The 19923-nt window shown below is 29.7% G+C and overlaps 2 protein-coding genes across 2 annotated transcripts in view; one reads left to right on the forward strand and one right to left on the reverse strand.

Annotated features, from left to right (window-relative positions):
* Positions 1 to 19923, reverse strand: part of pth1r (parathyroid hormone 1 receptor) — a 206736-nt gene that overhangs the window by 174728 nt on the left and 12085 nt on the right. The window lies entirely within an intron of this gene.
* myl13 (myosin, light chain 13) lies at positions 7534 to 19189 on the forward strand. The gene is given in 7 exon segments (NM_200516.1): positions 7534 to 7697; positions 12934 to 12961; positions 14910 to 15059; positions 16400 to 16573; positions 16777 to 16854; positions 18861 to 18893; positions 18977 to 19189. Coding segments are annotated over 6 exon segments (561 nt in total). The 5' UTR covers positions 7534 to 7595; the 3' UTR covers positions 18890 to 18893; positions 18977 to 19189.

A 19923-nucleotide genomic window follows, 5' to 3' on the forward strand; every position in this document is an offset into this window, starting at 1 on the left:
AAGATAACAATTGATTTTGTTTTAATTGACCTGTTTTTTTTTGCATTTATGAGGATAAAGCTCTGTTGTGGATGTGAAAGATGTGAAATTGTTACTTGTGTGATTTTGGTTAATCAATTAGAATAGCCTGAAAACATTAACAGAGACATTTTTGAGTATTTTTAAGTACTGTAAAACACTTGCTTACACACACAAAAAAAAAAAAACAGAAACGGTTTGATAATTTGGCGAAAACCTTATTTTTTTCAAGTCAAGGTTGACATTTGCAATTGCTCATATATATATATATATATATATATATATATATATATATATATATATATATATATATATATATATATATATATATACAGTTGAAGTCAGAATTATTGGCCCCCATTTATTTTTTCCACAACTTCTGTTTAACGGAGAGCAGATTTATATATTTATTTTTACACGTTTCTAAACATTAGTTTTAATAACTCATCTCTAACTGATTTATTTTATCTTTGCCATGATGACAGCACATAATATTACACTAGATATTCTTCAAGACACTTCTACACAGCTTAAAGTGACATTTAAAGGCTTAACTCGGTTAATTAGCTTAACTATGCAGGTTAGGGTAATTAGGCAAGTTATTGTATCACGATGGTTTGTTCTGTAGACTATTCAAAACAAATATTGTGTTAGAGGGCTAATAATATTGACCTTAAAATGTTTTTGTTTTTTTAAATTGACAACTGCTTTTATTCTAGCCGAAAAAAAACAAATAAGACTTTCTCCTTTTTCTCCAGAAAAAAAAATATTGTAGCAAACACTGTGAATAACTCTCTGGTGTTGAACATTATATTAACATTATATTGAAGCATCTGTTTATGTTTTCCAAAACTACTAACCAAAGAGTTATGGGAGCAGAAAAATATCAATCTGTAAAAAATGTTTATATTTTCAATGAGGAAGATAAACATGTGACCAAAAAAAGTCTGCAAGTTTACAGTATACAGCACACTTTGTAGAAATTCTGTGAACGAAACTGCACAACACGAAACAAACGATGAGATTATTTTGTTTTATTTGACCTTTTTTTTTGCATTTATGAGGATAAAGCTCTGTTGTGGATGTGAAAGATGTGAAATTGTTACCAGGTGATTTTGGTTAATCAAATAGAATAGCCTGAAAACATTAACAGCGACATTTTTGAGTATTTTTAAGTACTGTAAAATACTTGCTTACACACACAAAAAAAAAAAAAACAGAAACGGTTTGATAATTTGGGAAAACCTTATTTTTTTTCATGTCAAGGTTGACATTTGCATGGAATTGCTCTTATATATATATACAGTTAAAGTCAGAATTATTAGCCCCCCTATTGATTTTTTTCATCAATTTCTTTTTAACGGAGAGCAGATTATTATTTTTTTACACATTTCTAAACATAATCGTTTTAATAACTCATCTCTAACTTATTTATTTTATCTTTGCCATGATGATAGCATGTAATATTTGACTTGAGTATTTTTCAAGACACTTCTATACAGCTTAAAGTGACATTTAAAGGCTTAACTCGGTTAATTAGCTTAACTATGCAGGTTAGGGTAATTAGGCAAGTTATTGGATCACGATGGTTTGTTCTGTAGACTATCAAAAACAAATATTGCATGAGAGGGCTAATAATATTGACCTTAAAATATATTTATTTTTTTTATTAAAAACTGATTTTATTCTAGCCGAAATAAAACAAATAAGACTTTCTCCAGAAGAAAAAATATGATAGTAAACACTGCGAATTTCTGCTATTGAACATTATATTGCAGCATCTGTTTATGTTTTCCAAAACTACTAACCACAGAGTTATGGAAGCAGAAAAATATTAATCTGTAAACATTTTTTATATTTTCAATGAGGAAGATAAACATGTGACCAAAAAAGTCTGCAAGTTTACAGTATACAGCACACTTTGTAGAAATTCTGTGAACGAAACTGCACAACACGAAACAAACGATGAGATTATTTTGTTTTATTTGACCTTTTTTTTTGCATTTATGAGGATAAAGCTCTGTTGTGGATGTGAAAGATGTGAAATTGTTACTAGGTGATTTTGGTTAATCAAATAGAATAGCCTGAAAACATTAACAGAGACATTTTTGAGTATTTTTAAGTACTGTAAAATACTTGCTTGCACACACACACAAAAAAAAAACAGAAACGGTTTGATAATTTGGCGAAAACCTTTTTTTTTTTGCATGTCAAGGTTGACATTTGCATGGAATTGCTCATATATATATATACAGTTGAAGTCAGAATTATTAGCCCCCCTATTTATTTTTTTCATCAATTTCTTTTTAACGGAGAGCAGATTTTTTTTTTTTTTACACATTTCTAAACATAATCGTTTTAATAACTCATCTCTAACTGATTTATTTTATCTTTGCCATGATGATAGCATGTAATATTTGACTTGAGTATTTTTCAAGACACTTCTATCCAGCTTAAAGTGACATTTAAAGGCTTAACTCGGTTAATTAGCTTAACTATGCAGGTTTGGGTAATTAGGCAAGTTATTGGATCACGATGGTTTGTTCTGTAGACTATCAAAAACAAATATTGCGTGAGAGGGCTAATAATATTGACCTTAAAATATATTTATTTTTTTTTTATTAAAAACTGCTTTTATTCTAGCTGAAATAAAACAAATAAGACTTTCTCCAGAAGAAAAAATATTATAGCAAACACTGCGAATTTCTGCTATTGAACATTATATTGCAGCATCCGTTTATGTTTTCCTAACTACTAACCACAGAGTTATGGAAGCAGAAAAATATCAATCTGTAAACATTTTTTATATTTTCAATGAGGAAGATAAACATGTGACCAAAAAAGTCTGCAAGTTTACAGTATACAGCACACTTTGTAGAAATTCTGTGAGCAAAACTGTACAACACGAAAGAAACGATGCTAATCAAAAGGATGAGATAACGATTGATTTCTAATTTGTTATAATATAATTGATTAGATTTTATTACAGAGATTTTTAATTAATTTCAAAAGCAAAAAAACTGCCCTAAAATCAGGAAATATATTTTATTGAATAAAGCGTATATATTAATATTAATGAAATCTACAAAGCCACAGAATAACTTTTTACAGTGCACACATAACAGTGTACATAACAATCCTCCCTTGTTTCCTAGGGGGTTCAACACACTGCAGATTACAGCTAAGTAGCATTAAATCTGAAATTGCTCTCGTGTTGTCTGTAATTGCAGCAGATCTGCCCTCTGCTATCTTTGCACAACAGCCTTTGTAAATTGTTTGCTGAGCCCGAGCAGCTGCTTTTAAACATGAAGGTCACTTGAGAGAGGCTCGAATGACAATTGTCATTGTAATTTAGCAGCGCTCCTCCCAGAGTTCATACCAAGAGAACAACAGGTCGGAGCCAAAATAACTTTCCAAACAGATCTTGCGTGGTTTACAGTCTTGTCTTCTGCGCCGTCATTGCAGGCATGCACGAAATGCATTCAGCGCCGTTCACCTGATATAGTGTTTTCCATTTATACCCACGACTGACCGGCACACGCTTCTTTCCATCTGTGGCAGGTCTGGCTGTGAAACCAGCTTCATAAATAGTGGAGCGTTTAATTGGATATTCTGAGAATCACTGCACTGAGAAAAAATAAGGTGAAACGACTGCGTCTTTCATACAAAGTGCACTGAAACAAAGATTCATTACATCTTTACATGAACCTAATCGATTTGTGTTGGGATAACATGAAGGAATGGTGTGCAACCCAGCATGTTTTACAGTGTTTTTTTGTTTGTGGGTAATTCTTTAACTAGGGGCACTTTTAAGTCCTTTGATCATATATCCAAAAATATCTATAATTTTAATCAAATTCCTCTTTCTTTGTCAAACCAACAATAAAACCTATTTAAAAAAAATTACTAGCTTTCTATTATATTTTTTTCATTTTATTTAACCTCCTTTCAGGAGTCAAAATCACTGTTTTCACCTTGTCGCAATCCCAGAGTTTTAAACAATAAAAATGACATTTTAAAATATGATTTATCTGGTATCTATTTATGCATCTTAATTAAGCACCGGTGGAATAATTTAAATATTTTATAGTTATTAATGTGAGGCTATTATCAATATTATTTTTTATACAAAATATAGCTGGGCGATGCAGTGGCGCAGTGGGTAGTGCTGTCGCCTCACAGCAAGAAGGTCACTGGGTCGAATCTCAGCTCAGTTGGCGTTTCTATATGGAGTTTGCATGTTCTCCCTGCGTTCGCGTGGGTTTCCTCCCCCACAGTCCAAAGACATGCGGTACAGGTGAATTGGGTAGGCTAAATTTTCCCTAGTGTGTGTGTGGATGTTTCCCAGAGATGGGTTGCTGCTGGAAGGGCATCCGCTGCGTAAAAACGTGCTGGATAAGTTGGCGGTTCATTCCACTGTGGCAATCCCGGATTAATAAAACGACTAAACCGACAAGAAAATGAATGAATGAAAATATAGCTGTCACATAGTGTCAGTGTCATTTCCAGCACAACACTGTAATGTCGCTTTAAAAAGTTTGTTAAAGATTTTTTTAGGTGGTTTCTATGAAAATGAACAGTGCCATCTGAGCACATGTTCAAGATGGACACACACAACAACAAAATTTGAGAAATATTTTACAATTATTTAAAAATGCAACTTTTGGCCCTAAACTCACCAATTTATGATCATTTCTTCCCCTGATAATTATTGATAGTAATATTGACCTTAAACTGCTTTTATTTTAGCCAAAATAAAACAAATAAGACTTCCTCGAGAAGAAAAAAATATTATAGGAAATACTGTAAAAAATTCTTGAATCTGTTAAACATCATTTGGAATATATATATATATATATATATATATATATATATATATATATATATATATATATATAGTGCCTTTATATATATATATATATATATATATATATATATATATATATATATATATATATATATATATATATATATATATATATATATATATATATATATATATATATATATATATATAAAGTAAAATCAAAGGAGGGTAAATAACTTCAGGAACATTTTTGTTTCCTAATCATTCAAAATGAGTGACAAAGAGCCTTGTTAATTAATTTCCAGCTATCAAGCCGAGTAAATAGCTTTGCACTGAAACACTTGAGACGGCAGGTTTGATTTGTGGAAACCAGCAACAGCTCGCTCAGCAGCTGATCTTTTTTTGTCAAAGTCTCATTAAAGGCTTGAGTTGTTTCAGCTGTGACGTTTGCAGCTCTTACCAACTGTTTGGTGGTCTTGAACCATGAACGGACCCTCCAGCATTTAGAAAATAAAGATAAATATCAATCCTGAAATATTTACAATGATGCAATCTTGCTTTTGGTTTGTACCAATAGTGGCTTTGATCTTTTCTCACTCGCAGAAAGATGATTAATATTTATGTCTGCTTTTAGTGCACATCACCTAAATATAAAATTAAGTCAGTATATTGAGAAGATTGAGCTGTTATTTAATAAAAAAAGAACCATTATATACACTACCTGACTAAGTTTTAGGAATAACAGATAATAACTTGACTTCTAGTTGATCATTTGGCATCAGAAGTGGCTGATATGAAAAGCAAAGGCCTTTAGATTTTGCTTATTTTACCACAATAAAATCTGATCATGCCTTGATTTTGACTGATTTTATTAGGACAGTGCGGTCTGACTCTGCTCAGACTAAAGTCTCATCACTGAACAGAAATAATGTCCAGTATAGAATATAGAGTCCTGCTGCAGTGGAGACAGAATGAATATTGTGTCTGACTCCATCATGAGCTTGGAGGACTGCATCCATTCATCTCTGACTCAAATCACTGATTAATAAAGTCATCTGGAATGACAAAGAAAGCCTTCAGCAGGACTCCCAGAGTTCATCAAGATTCTTTGGATTCATCTTCAACGCCTCCTCCTTCATCTTACCCCAGACAAGCTCAATAATGTTCATATCTGGTGACTCGGCTGGCCAATCCTGGTGCACCTTTGCTTTCAGGAGCTTTAATGTGGAGGCTGAAGTAGAAGTATTCATCAGAAAAATCTACCTTCTGACACTTTTCTAAATGATCAACTAGAAGTCAAGTTATTTATTGTTGCTCTTGCAACTGAGATCAATGACAAGATGATGTGTGTGTGTGTGTGTGTGTGTGTGTGTATGTATATATATATATATATATATGTGTATGTATATATATATATATATATATATATATATATATATATATATATATATATATATATATATATATATATATATATACACACATACATACATACAATTATATATACATACAAATATATATATATATACATACAAATATATATAAATATATAATATATAAATATATTCTCATCTTCTCAAGTACAACCTTTTTTCTTTCCAAAGGGTTAGAGACTTGATTAAAAAAGTGAAGATTTTAATATATATATATAAATAAATATATATATATATATATATATATATATATATATATATATATATATATATATATATATATAAATATATATATATATATATATATATATATATATATATAWAAATATATATATATATATATATATATATATATATATAAATATATATATATATATATATATATATATATATATATATATATATATATATATATATATATATATATATATATTAAAATCTTCACTTTTTTAATCAAGTCTCTAACCCTTTGGAAAGAAAAAAGGTTGTACTTGAGAAGATGAGAAGAAGATACTTTATTAAACCCTAAGGCAGAGGAATATATACAGTATTCACATAATTGGATTCTATATCAATAAACCACAAGGAGCCTTATACACATCTTACTGATTGGATTTTTAATTAAAAACATGCTTGATTAAACCAAATAATTTAAAATAACATCCGTGAGATGCGATTTAACCCTGAACAGCTGAAAGGAGAGGAGATGCTCACACTCAGAAATAAAGATACAAAATCTGCGACTCTCAGGTCTGGGACGAAACCTTTTCAAAATGTTCACTTTTGTACCATACAGGTGGACTTTGGGGACATTTAGGGCACACTTTTGTACCTTAAAGCTATTATGAGGTCCACATTTACACTTTTTATGTATTAAGACATCTGTTCAAGAACAAAAAAAACTGCACCTTTTGAATAGATATCATTCCAGTGACAGATTATGACTCCTTATTTCTGAGAGAGCAGCACAGCACACACTATAACAAAACAAATGCTAAAACAAATGTAAACAGCAGGCAGTAACCCTCACCATTGCTTCTCTTATTGTTTTAAACTTTAAAAATGACCAACATCCATCAACATCCAGCAAAATGAACAGCGTACAGATGGACGAGAGCGTCTGTCAAGGGACAACAATGTGTCTCAAATAGAAGCATTAGGACATGTCCATTTACAGCCTTCCTCCTGGTTTTTGGCACCTTCCTGGGACAAAAGGGGGCTGGCGGTACCTGCTGGGCTGAGAATAAAAAGCCCCCCGACAGCATGGAGTCCTGTACCCAGAGCGTGTGCCACCCTGTGCTGTCTCCGTCCCTCTCTGTTGCATCCTAACCTGCATCATGGCCCCCAAGAAGAAGGAAGAGCCCAAACCAGCAGCTGCACCCAAACCCCCAGAGCCTGAGCCCCCAAAGGAGCCCGAGTTTAACGCAGCGGAGGTCCAGGTACTAACTCTACACAAAACTTGAGATGCATTGCAAGAGATGCACTGTGAAAAAGCATTTAGTTGATTTTACTTTAAAAAATGTAGCAAACCTGTTGCTTTTAACACGATTAGTTGACTTTACTAAAATAGTTAGTAAACTCATTGCTTTTAAATTGACTAGTTGACTATTTTAAAAAGTGAGTAAATCTATTGCTTAAGCATTTAGTTGCTTTTAAAGCGATTAGTTAACTTCACTTAAAAAATGAGTAAATCTGCTGCTTTTAAAGCGATTAGTTGACTTTACTTAAAAATAAATGAGTAAATCTGTTGCTTTTAAAGCGATTAGTTAACTTTACCTGAAACTAAATGAGTAAATCTGTTGAATTTAAAGCGATTAGTTAACTTTACTTAAAAAATGAGTAAATCTGTTGCTTTTAAAGCGATTAGTTGACTTTACTTAAAAATAAATGAGTAAATCTGTTGCTTTTAAAGCGATTAGTTGACTTTACCTGAAACTAAATGAGTAAATCTGTTGAATTTAAAGCGATTAGTTGACTTTACTTATAATAAATGAATAAATCTGCTGCTTTTAAAGCAATTAGTTGACTTTACTTAAAAATAAATGAGTAAATCTGTTGCTTTTAAAGCGATTAGTTGACTTTACCTGAAACTAAATGAGTAAATCTGTTGAATTTAAAGCGATTAGTTGACTTTACTTATAATAAATGAATAAATCTGTTGCTTTTAAAGCGATTAGTTGACTTTACTTATAATAAATGAATAAATCTGTTGCTTTTAAAGCGATTAGTTGACTTTACCTGAAACTAAATGAGTAAATCTGTTGAATTTAAAGTGATTAGTTGACTTTACTTGTAATAAATGAATAAATCTGCTGCTTTTAAAGCGATTAGTTGACTTTACTTAAAAATAAATGAGTAAATCTGTTGCTTTTAAAGTGATTAGTTGACTTTACTTATAATTAATTAGTAAATCTGTTGCTTTTAAAGCGATTGGTTGACTTTTAAGTAAAGTAAATCAGTAAATCTGTTGCTTTTAAAGCGATTAGTTGACTCCACTTATAATAAATGAGTAAACCTGCTGCTTTTAAAGCGATTGGTTGACTTTACTTAAAACTAAATGAGTAAATCTGTTGCTTTAAACCCGATTAGTTGACTTAACTTATAATAAATGAGTAAATCTGCTGCTTTTAAAGCGATTAGTTGACTTTACCTAAAACTAAATGAGTAAATCTGCTGCTTTTTAAGCGATTAGTTGACTTAAAAAAATGAGTAAACCTGTTGCTTTTAAAGCGATTAGTTGACTTATAATAAACGAGTAAATCTGTTGATTTTAAAGCGATTAGTTGACTTAACTTAAAAATAAATGAGTAAATCTGTTGCTTTTAAAGCGATTAGTTGACTTTACCTGAAACTAAATGAGTAAATCTGTTGCTTTTAAAGCGATTAGTTGACTTTACTTATAATAAATGAGTAAATCTACTGCTTTTAAAGCGATTAGATGACTTTAATTATAATAAATGAGTAAATCTGCTGCTTTTAAATCGATTAGATGACTTTACTTATAATAAATTAGTAAATCTGTTGTTATTTCTTATTTCATATAAATCAATTGGATATTTTTGCAAGCACTGGTCAGTTTGGCCTGTCTGTACTGCAATAAATATCATTAGTCTTATGTTTACATACCGATTATGGTACGGAACGAAGTAACGTAAAAGCTCAATTCTGCAAGGAAGACTTTGTAGAGCTTCAACATAAGAGATGACATTACCTTCTTATGAATATACAGTGACATAATATACTGTTGTCCATGAGTTGTTCTGAGCAGCAATAGAGACATGTAGGTGTTGTAGATGGTGCAAATGCATCCAAAAAGACAATAGATAAACAATGACTGTGAAGTCCAAAGGCAGATGAGGTACCCCCCATATAGATCGAATGATGATATACAGTATGCAAATTGCATATATGTTAAAAATGGCTATATATATATATATATATATATATGTTCAAATATATTATACGTGTTAAAAATTTGTGTTAACGTATGGCCAATATATAATTCGAACAGTTGAAAAAAAATGTAAACACGTTTTTGCAATATATATATAATATCATTAGTCTTATAATTACATATATAAGTAAATACACATATATATAAGTATGTAAACAAGATCATTAGTCAATTATGGTACAGAACGAAGTAACGTAAAAGCTCAATTCTGCAAGGAAGACTCTGTAGAGCTTCAATATAAGAGATGACATTACCTTCTTATGAATATACAGTAACATGTTGTAATGTACAGTATAGATGTTACTGTATATTTATAAGAAGGTAATGTCATCTCTTATATTGAAGCTCTACAGAGTCTTCCTTGCAGAATTGAGCTTTTACGTTACTTCGTTCTGTACCATAATTGACTAATGATCTTGTTTACATACTTATATATAAATATAAATATATATATATATATATATATATATATATATATATATATATATATATATATATATATATATATATATAGCTGTGAAATTTTAATTTGAACTTGTAAGCATTCTCAGAATTAAAGGTACAGACTTGTTACTGGGACAGTACACTTTTAGGGTGCACGTTTGTACATTTAGGGTATTATGATGTACACATTTGTACATTTTAGGTATTAATATGTACCTTTAAGATACAAATGTGAGTCTTTTAAGTACAAAAGTCTACCTTTAGAAAAGGTACAACCCCAGTGACAGGTTTTGTACCTTTATTTCTGAGAGTGTGACATGTAATTTGCATTTATTTGCATAGATCAGATTACTGTATGGGGGCTGAGCATCTACAAATGAAATCTTCCACAGTGATTGTTTCAGCTGCAATTGGCAGCCTATTGTATTCATATTTGGTTAATCTGCAGAGCTCAGAATTTATTCGGCAACTTGCAATCAGTGTTTGTTTGGCTGTTGTCTGAGAATTTGGTGTCCTCTCTGTCCCACAAATCTCAAAAAAGTTTGGCGTTTTTACACAAGTCATACTCTCCACCATATTGGTAATAACAGCGGGTGGCATATCACTTTCAGGACATTTCGTTTTTGGTTTCCCTATAATGAAACAGAGTATACTCAAGTTTCAGAGAAGCCAACATGACAGAAAGCGATTTCAGCGGTCAACATCGCCTCTCAGCACCACATTTCCGTAGTCTGAAATATTTCTGGTCGCATGATGTATTCTCGAAGTGTTGAGGTTTGGGCCACACACAATGTGATTTTGATTACGCCTCTGCTGCTCGGACCACCCAAAACCTACAGAACTGTGACTTCTGAAGCATTTGCAAATCCATAAATAGTATGTCAAAGAGTTGAATGGATTTCTGATGTTGATGAGCTCAGGTTACTAAGAATAATCACTAACAATAGATCTATAATTGTATGATTATGTCGGTGTGATACTGTGTACTTTAAAGGGTGCCTATTATGCAATAATTACTTTTATAAAAGGTTTAAACACAGCTGTGTGGCAGCATTCTGTGAATATAACCAACTTCTAATGGGGAAAATGGTATAAATATCATTATATATAATCAGACTTGATTTAAAACAGTCTGCAGAAACACTTTGATTGACATTTGCCCTTTGTATAATGTCTCAGAGGGGGAAAGCCCCGCCCACTAGTGACCATCTCTCCCTCATTAGCATATTACGTTAGTCTTGTTTTTAAATCTGCCAATATGCTGACACACAGGCATTTGTAGCTCCGCCTTCTTCTAAAAAGAGCACAATTTTATTTGAATTTAAAGCGTCAGTCACCAAAAGACAACAATTAACATCAAAGACTAAAAAGCTCAGTTTTAAAGCATTATCTGTGTGGTATTTTGAGCTTAAACTTCACATACTCACATCAGAGACTTATTTTACCTTGTAAAAAAAAGCATAATAGGATCCCTTTAATTTTATTTATTGAATTTGAAATAAACTAAACTGTTTTATGGCAGACATGATGACTCTTAATGGCAGTGAAACAACAACAATGAACAAAAAGTGATTTATATTTTATTTTCAAGTATGTTTTTGTCTATAAATATGTAAATAACAAGTGAAAATTTTTCTTTAGCAATATTTAAAGGGACAGTTCACTCAAAACTGAAAATTCTGTCAAAGTTGACTTTCATAAATATCTGATTGTCTTTCTCTCTTGTGTTTAAAACACAAAAAGGCTTAATTTTCAGCGCAGGAAAAAACTAAAAACTATGAAACTAAATAGTTACCGAGTTACACAGTAAAAGTCACAGTTTGACTAATGTAAGTTGAGATGACTACAGTCTTTCATTCATACATACTCCTTTGGCTTAGTCTATTTTTCAGAGGTCGCCACAGTGGAATGAACCGCCAACTATTCCATCATATGTTTTATGCAGCCGATGCCCTTCCAGTTGCATCCCAATACTGTGAAATTACATTTTTATTAGTATTGATTAAACAATTCAAGGCAGTATGATTTGTTTTTACAGTGTAGTATTCATTTTACATACTATTGAAGTCAATGGTTACAGGTTTTCAGCATTCTTCTGAATATCTTCTTTAGTGTTCAATAAAAGAAAGTAAACAGTGTTTAATTGTCCATTGCTCTGGGTAAACTACCACATTAATGGCAACAAAACCTTCAGTATCACTAGAATAACGATGGAAATAGATGATAATAAATAGAATAATTCATATTTCCAGCACTGAAAGTCCCAAAATGCATTGTTGGAATTATAGACATTATTCTGGTGACTTTTCTGTGCAGTCTCATGTAAGGTCAGAAGAATTGTTTCCACATCTGGACTTATCGTTTGGCATTTGTCCATTTCCTTAGGCTAAAAATAACATACTGTCCATGTGTTCAGCATTAAATCACTGTATAAATCAGTTCGCCCTGATGCATAAGTGTTTGTGCTGAAAAGACAAACAGGGTATCGGGTGTTCAGTTTACCCTACCAGACACACACACACACACACACACACACAACTGGCCCAAGGCTGTTCGTAAATACTTTTAGACAATGAGTCAAAGGACAAAAAGGAGTGTGTGTGTGTAGACATTTGACAGCTGTAGATGGGATGCGTCCTGAAGGACAAATTCTACTTGAGCTTTAATAATCACATTTCCTGCATATAATCTCATAATCATCTAGTATTTTATTGAATAAACAACAGAGTTAGGCTTTGTATGATTCATTAATTTGATCTAATTTTTTGTCTTGACAGATTGAATTCACCGCTGAGCAGATTGAGGGTAGGTCGCATTTTATTTGTGTTCAGTTTGTATTTCAGTCTTACTTCATCTAAATCTAAACATGTTAGTTCATTATTTAGTTCATTATCAGTGTTAGGTAATGTTAATTATATGTTATCTGAATTATAAAAGTAGTACTTGTAAGTAGATTATGTTATAGATTGCAGTTACTTCTTTTAATAATGTATATTTTGCAAATTATAGACAGTGTTTATCCACAATGTAGAATGTTTATGTACTGTTCATGTCATGTAAATTCATTTGCACCCAAAGCTTTTGACAAAATATCTCTCCAGAAAACAAGAATGCCATTTAAATCCATGCGTGTAGGTCAAAAGTAATCTAAAACTAATCCAAAAGTACCTAAAATACATTCGTTAAAGGAATTAATGTTGAATGCTACTGTCATCTTGCAATTTGTAGAATTGTCTCACTGCTGTTTCTATTGTTGTTGTTTATCTTAATGATTCTCAATGAACACACTAATAATTACCTAATAATAAATAATGCAAGTAACATTAATTAATAAAGATTTAAATTTTGTTTCCTAATTAATCTATTGAACTCACCAAGAACAATTAGCCAATGATAATGCGAATACCATTTATTTATTTATTTATTTATTTATTTATTTATTTATTTATTTATTTATTTATTTATTTATTTATTTGCCATTGAATCTCACTATTAAACACAAAAAAAGAATTAGTCAATAATAATAAATAAATAAATGCACAAATAATGCAGGTAATGTTTAATTATTTATTTGTTTGTTTGTTTGTTTGTTTGTTTGCTTGTCTAGTTGTTAATTTATCCCACTACTGAAAACACAAGGAAAAAATTTACTACAATAAATATTGCAAGTAACATTTATTTATTTATTTATTTATTTATTTATTTATTTATTTATTTATTTATTTATTTATTTATTTATTTATTTATTTATTTATTTATTTATTTATTTGTTTGTTTGTTTGTTTGTTTGTTTGTTTGTTTGTTTGTTTATCCCACTACTGAATACACCAGTAAAAATGACACAATAATGTTGCAAGTAACATTTATTAATTAATTAATTAATTTATTTATTTATTTATGCATTTAATTATTTATTTATTTGTTTGTTTGTTTGTTTGTTTAGTTGTTTATTTATCCCACTACTGAACACTCAAGTAAAAATTACACAATAATATTGCAAGTAACATTTATTTATTATTTATTTATTTATTTATTTATTTATTTATTTATTTATTTATTTATTTATTTATTTATTTATTTATTTATTTATGCATTTAATTATTTATTTATTTATTTATTTATTTATTTATTTATTTATTTATTTATTTATTTATTTATTTACTTATTTATTTATTTATTTATTTATTTATTTGTTTGTTTGTTTGTTTGTCTAGTTGTTTATTTATCCCACTACTGAACACACAAGTAAACATTACACAACAATAATGCAAGTAACATTTATTTATTTATTTATTTATTTATTTATTTATTTATTTATTTATTTATTTATTTATTTATTTATTATTTATTTAATTTATTTGGCAATATATCCTATTATTGCATGTAAAAGTTAAAATAGAAATGACTAAAACAGTTTCAAACTTATCATCAAATCAACCAATAATGACAATTTATGAGAATAACACAAGAGTTTTACTTTGAACCAGCTTTGCAGTGCCAGTCAAGTGTCTGAAATGTTCCGTTCTGTGAACTAGCATGTCTTCTTATCACAAATGAAGCAGAAATGATGTTCATTTATCGCAGATTTATTCTATACAGAGTTAAAAGCTGTGCCGATTAGTGTTGTTCTGATATGACATTACATGAAATGCTTTGAAAAACACGAATAACCTACGGACTGCTGAGGTCTATGTATACTTACTATCCATCCATCTATCTCTTTCTCTTAAACTGATTCCACCATCTTTCACAGATTTCAAGGATGCGTTCCAGCTGTTTGACAGGACGCCCACCAACGAGATGAAAATCACCTTTGCTCAGTGTGGGGATCTGATCAGGGCTTTGGGCCAAAACCCCACCAACGCTGAAGTTCTGCACGTCTTAGGAAAACCCAAACCTGAGGGTGAGTCTTTACAACACTGCACTGTAACCTGCTGATTTTAGATAGTAGTTGACTTTATTAAACCCTTGTGTACAGTTCAAAATGACTCCCCTTTTGTTATGTTAGGGGCTGTTTTTGCCCCATTGACTTCCATTATAATCACATTTTTTGATTGCAAAGCCATGACAGCTGCCATTGATTGTTGGTACCTTTCCCTGTTAGGGAAGAGATCAAATGTGTCATTTCTTTGAACAGATCATTTAAGTCGATGATTTTATGAGGGAACTCGTTTGTAATGACTGTCATTTGCTTCATTTCCAAATGAATCATCTGTTTTCAGTGAATCATTTGAATTTCAATGACCGCCACAGGCACTTTCTGCCATCTGGTGGCCATTTTAATGTAATGCTTAGTTACATCTGACAGTCTTAAACCATTTTATGTAAATTATGTTGTAATTATGACTGATTAATAATAATGTAGTGTTAATCGCAATACATTTAATAAACTACATTTTAACGAATTTGGCTCGTTGACAGAGGCATTTGTCGGAGCTCTTAAAGCGAAATGAAAATTTACTCACTATCAAAGTAGATAAGTTTATTTTGTTGAACGCCAAAAGAAGATATTTTAAAGAATTCTAGAAACCTCTAACCACAGACTTTCATAGTAGGAAAACAAATACTATGGAAGGCAATGGTTGCAGGTTTCCAGCATTCTTCAAGATGTCTTCATTTGTGTTCAACAGATGAAAGAGAACCTCATTTGAACATGTACAATATGAGTAAAAGATAACAGCATTTTTGTTTTGCGTGAACTATCCCTTTAAAGGCGACCTATTATGCCCCTTTTACAAGATGTAAAATAAGTCTCTGATGTCCTTTGAGTGTGTGTGTGAAGTTTCAGCTCAAAATACCACACATAAAGCTTTAAAATTTTCTGAAACTGACCCCTTTTAGGTTTTGATCCTAATTGTGGTGTTTTGGTGACTGTCGCTTTAAATTCAAATGAGATTGTGCTTTTTCCAAAAGAGGGTGGGGCTACAAATGCCTGTATGTCAGCATAGTGGCTCCCTAATGAGGGAGAGATAGTCACTAGTGGGCGGGGCTTTCTCACTCTGATGACATCATACAAATAGAGAATGTCAATCAAAGTGTTTCTGCAGACAAGTCTATCAAGTCTGATTATAAAACATAAAATGAATACATGTTTACCATTGGAAGCTGCTTGTAATTGCACACTGCTGACACACAACTGTCTTCGAACCCCCTATGAAAGGGATTTTTCCATAATAGGTCCCCTTTAATGACCTGTTTTGCTTGATTGTGCCACAGAAACTAATCCCACTGTTTTGTTGGCAGACATGCAAGTGAAGATGCTGGATTTCGACCAGTTCCTGCCAATGCATCAGCACATCTGCAAGGCCAAAGACCGCGGCACCTTTGAGGACTTCGTTGAGGGTCTGAGAGTGTTTGACAAAGAGGGCAACGGGACAGTGATGGGTGCTGAGCTCAGACACGTCCTCGCTACTTTAGGTAAACTCCAACATTCATTACATTCAGATGTCAGAATTAATAGCTCCCCTGTATATGTTTTTTCCCCCAAATTTCTGTTTAACAGATATTTTTTTCCGACATCTTTCTAAACATTATAGTTTTAATGACTCATTTCTCATTTGAAGATGGTTTAGTATCTGCCCAAACTCTGGTTTGAGCATTCAAGTTTTTTTTTTCTGCAGGTGAGAAGATGAAGGAGGATGAAGTGGAGCAGCTGATGGCTGGACAGGAGGACGCAAATGGCTGTATAAACTATGAAGGTCAGTACACCTTCATTCAGTCTCAGCATGTGCACTGATATGCAGATCAACACCTATTATTAATAATTGGGCTTTATTCTGCAAAAAATATAGCGCTTTTACAATTTAGATTACATTTATTTATATATTACATTTAGCTAATTTCATTTAATTATTATAAATTTTCATTTGTTAATTTATTCTTTTGTTTGTTAATTTTTTTCAGCTGTTTATTTATTTATGTTTCTATTTATTCATTTATTCATTCATTCACTCATTGACTTATTTATTTATTATTCATTCATTTATTCATTTGTTTATTTATTTATTAAATTATTTATTTATTCATATGTTTATTTATTTATTAATTTAGTAATTTCTTCATTTATTTTTATTCATAATTTATTTATTTATTCATTTATTTATTCATGTTTTTATTAATTAATTCATTCATGCTTTTAATATGTATTTATTTATTTATTTATTTATTTGCTTATTTATTAATTAATTTATTTTTTTCATTTGTTTATTTTTTATTTTTTCATTTGTTTATTTATTCAGGTTTTTTATTGTTCATTCATTCATTCACTCATTTGTTTATCATTTATTTATTTGTTTATTTATTTATTTATTTGTTTGTTTATTTATTAATTTGTTTATTTATTCATTCTATTTTTTATTTATTCATTTGTTATTAATTTCTTCATGTTTTTATTTATTTTATTTATTTAATTATTCATTCATTTATTCATGTTTTTATTGTTCATTTATTTATTTATCCATTTTATTTATTCATGCATTTATTTATTCATTCATTTTATTTATTTATTCACTCGTTTATTTATTATTATTATTAATTTTTTATTATTAATTAATTAAATAATGTATTTATGTATTTATTGGGCTTTATTCAGCCAAAAATATAGCACTTTTACAATTTAGATTACATTTATTTATTTATTTATTTATTTATTTATTTATTTATTTAATTTAATTTAATTTAATTTAATTTAATTTAATTTAATTTAATTTAATTTAATTTAATTTATTTTAATTTAATTTAATTTTAAATAAATTTTATTTTATTTTATTTTATTATTATTTTTTTAAATTTTAATTTATTTAATTTGTTAGATTTAGGAGGGAGTGTTTTTTTTTATAGAGAGAATATTATTTCTACAGGTGGTTTGTGCAGCTCACTCACCTGTGTGAGGCACACTCAGATTTAAACACACTTAAAAAAAAAAAAAAAAAAAAAACGAGTCATTGGATTTACTACATTTTTTAAGTTAAGTGTTTGCAAACAATTGATATGGTCTGAATTTAAACAAACAAATGAAATGTAATGTTCAACTTAATTTGTTTGTTTAAATTCAGCCCATATCAATTGTTTGCAAACACTTACCTTAAAAAAAATTGTAAATCCAAAAATGAATAAGTGTTTTTTAGTGAAGCAGTACAGTACTTCAGACTAGGCCTGTCACAATATCTATTGATATGATATATTGCACCAATATGTATTGAGATAAATGATATTACTGTCATTTAAAGACCCTGCGACTCATTATATAATGCCAAAATGACAATATAACATCGTCAAGATTCAAGTGAACTCTTCCAAAGAACACGCCATAGTTTATTCTGAAGACTATTTTATTTAATTACAATCATTTTAAGAATGTAATAATCAGCCATTGGAATCAAAATGTGAAATGCATATTCTAAATAAATAATGACAAATGTTAACAAGATAAAGGGTAACAGAGACTGTGATATCTGCTACCACATCTATTTTAAGTCGTCAGACACCCACATGAGAATATAGTATAGTAATTTACAGTAAACACGAGAGTGTTTTAACCATACTGACACTAAAAAAGAATTGTTTATGTGTGGGATATTTATATTGCTTCACCAAAATGATTGAGCTCATGTCAATGTGATTTGTGACAAGTCCATATATTGCTTATTGTGACTAATTTTGTACTTGTATAGTATATTTATTTGTTATTATTTTTTTTTCACAGCTTTTGTAAAGCACATCATGGCTGGCTGAACAGGTGTGTTGCTTTCTCATCTCATCTCTTTGTTATTCGTGTTGCTTTTATTTTGTAATGGACTTATTTTTGTCTGTTTTCTTCAGATGATCAATACACTTCCACTGAGGATCCACACTCATGTCAGTTTTATTTCACTCTTGTTGTTGTTTTGTAAGTTAAAACTGTCATCTGTTTCTGTTTTTGTACGGCTCTTCGGTCGGTTCTTTCTCAATGACTCTATCATTATCATACATCACACCTGTTGTTTTTGTGAATAAGAAATAAAAATGTGTATTAAATGTCATGCTTGGTTTAAACAGCCTGTCGTCTCTCTGAATCCTTTTCATTTCACTCTTGCTGGAAAACATGTTTTCTGGTGTTTAAAGGTTTGCATTAAAATCTGATTAAAATCTTAGTTGGTAGTTCATTTATTTATTAATTCATTTGTTTATTTATTAATTTTTTATAATTAATTAATTAATTTATTAATTTGTTCATTTGTTTAATAATTTATTAGTTTATTCTTTCATGTATTCAGTCATTCATTCATTCATATATTTTTTTATTTATTCATTCATTCATTTATTCATTTATTCTTTTATTTAATAATTAATTTTTATTCATTTGTTTATCCATGCTTTTACTTATTTATTTATGTATTTATTTTCTATTTATTCATTTGTTTATTTGCTTATTTGTTTCTTTGTCTATTTATTTGCTTATTTATTTTTTATTCATTTATTTATTTGTTTATTAATTTGTTTATACATTTATTTATTTATTTTTCATTTGTTAATTTATTCTTTTTGTTTATTTTTTCATTTGTTTATTTATTCATGTTTTTATTTATTTATTTATTCATTGATTCATTCACTCACCCACTTATTGAATTATTTATTTATAATTCAATAATTTATTCATTTGTTAGTTTATTCATCCATTTATTTATTAATTTGATTATTTATTCATTTCTTTATTAATTTGTTTATTTATTCATTCATTTATTAATTTGTTTATTTATTGATTCATGTTTTTATTTATTTATTTATTC

Source organism: Danio rerio, chromosome 2 (genome assembly GCF_049306965.1).
Source record: "Danio rerio strain Tuebingen ecotype United States chromosome 2, GRCz12tu, whole genome shotgun sequence".
Lineage (NCBI taxonomy): Eukaryota > Metazoa > Chordata > Actinopteri > Cypriniformes > Danionidae > Danio > Danio rerio.